This window comes from Penaeus monodon, chromosome 3 (assembly GCF_015228065.2).
Source record: "Penaeus monodon isolate SGIC_2016 chromosome 3, NSTDA_Pmon_1, whole genome shotgun sequence".
NCBI lineage: Eukaryota > Metazoa > Arthropoda > Malacostraca > Decapoda > Penaeidae > Penaeus > Penaeus monodon.
Window position 1 is genome coordinate 4,029,845 of NC_051388.1, and position 2,500 is coordinate 4,032,344.

Sequence of the window (2,500 nt, forward strand, 5' to 3'; positions counted from 1 at the left end):
AAACGTCTTTGGGGTCCCCCTCCCCCCTCCCCCCTTTTCCCGGAAACGTTTCTGGTCTCCAACCAAGTTAATCGTAAAAAATCATTGTTATTAATAATGATAATAATAATAATGATAATGATAATAATAATAATAATATTAATATTATTATCATTATTATTATTATTACTGTTATTATTATTATTATTATCATTATCATTATTATTATTATCGTTATTACCATTATCATTACTATTATTAATATTATTTTATTATTATCATTATTATTATTTTCATTATTATTATCATTATTATTATTGATATTATTATTATCATTATTGTTATTGTTATTATTATTATTGTAAAAGTTTCTTTAGATCCGCTAATTAAAATCAAACACCGAGTCACTACCATCGACCAAGGGTGATTGTAGTTTGAGGTAAAGGAACATCAACAAAAATATGCAAAACTATGCAGAACAATTACAAATGAAAACATCCAGTCAGGTCAATTTACGAACACAAAAATACTTCAGATCGATAAGGCTCTTCTGAGAGCATGCACTGTGCTGTTTAAAACTATTTTTTTGACTTCCAACTTTGGATTTCCCGGTATTTGTTCATAAAACTTATCAGTACCTTTCTTTATAAGGCCGAATGCTCCAACAACAACAGGCAAAGTTTTGGCTTCCAAATACCACATCTTTTCCACCATTTGTACCATCGTCAGCCCGCAAATATCTTTGATGTTGTCGCTCAGTCTTGTCTTCGATTTGCCTCTTCCTCTGTTTCCTATCACCATCCCTGTCAGCAAGTTTTTCTCAATACTTTTACTTCTCATTACATGACCAATAAACTTTAGTTTCCTTTTGTTCAAGATGTCCAACAGCCGGTCTTTACAATTTATTTTTCTCAGCACTTCATCATTCGTTTTCTTTTCTGTCCAGTTAATACGTAATCTATCTTGTCTATCTTCTTAGCACCCAACACTCAGAACCATATGACGCAATTGGGAAAACTAATGAGTTCATTAACCTCAGCTTTGTCCATAAGGTAATGCTTCGGTCTTTCCAGATGTTATTGAGAGCAACTGTGGCGTTTTTGGCAATGGCAATTCTTCTCTTTATCTCCGGGGAATCATCATATGTATTAGTTAAAACAGCTCCAAGATAAGTGAACTCTTTCACATTTTCCACGATCATTCCATTGATTGTAACATGTTCATCATAGTTCATTGCAGGTTATCTTCGAATCTTCATGATCTTAGTTTTCTTGGCATTAAGAAATAAACCAGCCTTTTCGCTTGCTTCTCTAACTTTATCTAGTAGTTGTTGTAGTTCAGTGATACTGCTGGCAATTAAAACTATATCATCGGCGTATCTTAGATTTGATATTTTGTATCCTCCAACATCTACAGTTCCTTCAAAAATCCCTAGAGCACCTCTCATAATTGCTTCAGAATATATATTAAAAAGGTGCGGAGACAGAATGCAACCTTGTCGTACTCCTTGGTTGACTTCGAACCATTCTGTTAATCCATAAGTGGTTCTTACAGTTGCTTGTTGTTGGTCATACATGGCTTTTATTAGTTGGATGATGTGTTTTGGATGTATGAATCATTATGTATGTAAGTGTATGGATGAATATTTTTTATTTAATTTTGTATATTTTTTTACATGAATTTCACATGCGCCTGTAATTATATATGTTCATATTAATGTGTATTGATATATGTATTTTCCCCAGTACATATAACTTTTGCCGATTCATTAGTTGAGATGAATATTAGATATGTGTGTGCGTGCTTGTGAATGTGTTCATGTGTGTATGTATAATCATGCTTACATCCAAAATATACTTTTTATTTTGCAATTGATAATATATAACTGATAAAAAAGGGATAAGATATTAATTCCATCGTTGCAAATACCAAACTGTTTTAATTTTCTTAGAAATCAAATCAAACATAACAGTCACAATAACAAACAAACAAACAAACACATTTCGTGAACCATGGATGTCTTAAAAGGACAGAACACCGGAAAGTCACGAATGAGAATAGATAACTGCAGTTGCAAAATATGCAATTTGACCATATACGTTCATGATATGACAAGATTGCAATGATGTATATCTGTATGTGTATATGTATATGTTTATGCATGTTTGTGTGCATAATCATGTATGTATATATGTATGTATGTGCTTCTATTTCATGTATGTATATATGTGTGTGTTTATATGTATGCATGTATGTGTATATATGTATGTATATAAATGTAAACATTCACGTATATAAATAATAAATATAAATATATATATATATATATATATATATATATATATATATATATATATATATATATATATATTCATAAATCCATGCATATTATGACGAAATTATCCATCCTGATCGAACTCAAGAGATCCGCTATCTCTTATCCTTGGTAGCCAGATCCGCGCCTCCTCTCGCAGATGATGGGCTTGACATGGTGGCAGCCGATGTCATGCCACCTTATGCC

General features: G+C 31.6%; 1 protein-coding gene across 1 annotated transcript in view; it reads right to left on the reverse strand.

Moving 5' to 3' along the window:
* Window positions 1–2,331: 2,331 nt before the first annotated feature.
* The window catches only part of LOC119590811, a 2,371-nt gene continuing 2,202 nt past the window's right edge, over window positions 2,332–2,500 (reverse strand). The window contains exon 4 of the mRNA XM_037939551.1: window positions 2,332–2,500. This exon is cut by the window's right edge and continues 79 nt beyond it. Within this exon, the coding sequence (XP_037795479.1) occupies window positions 2,417–2,500 (84 nt within the window). The 3' untranslated portion in view covers window positions 2,332–2,416.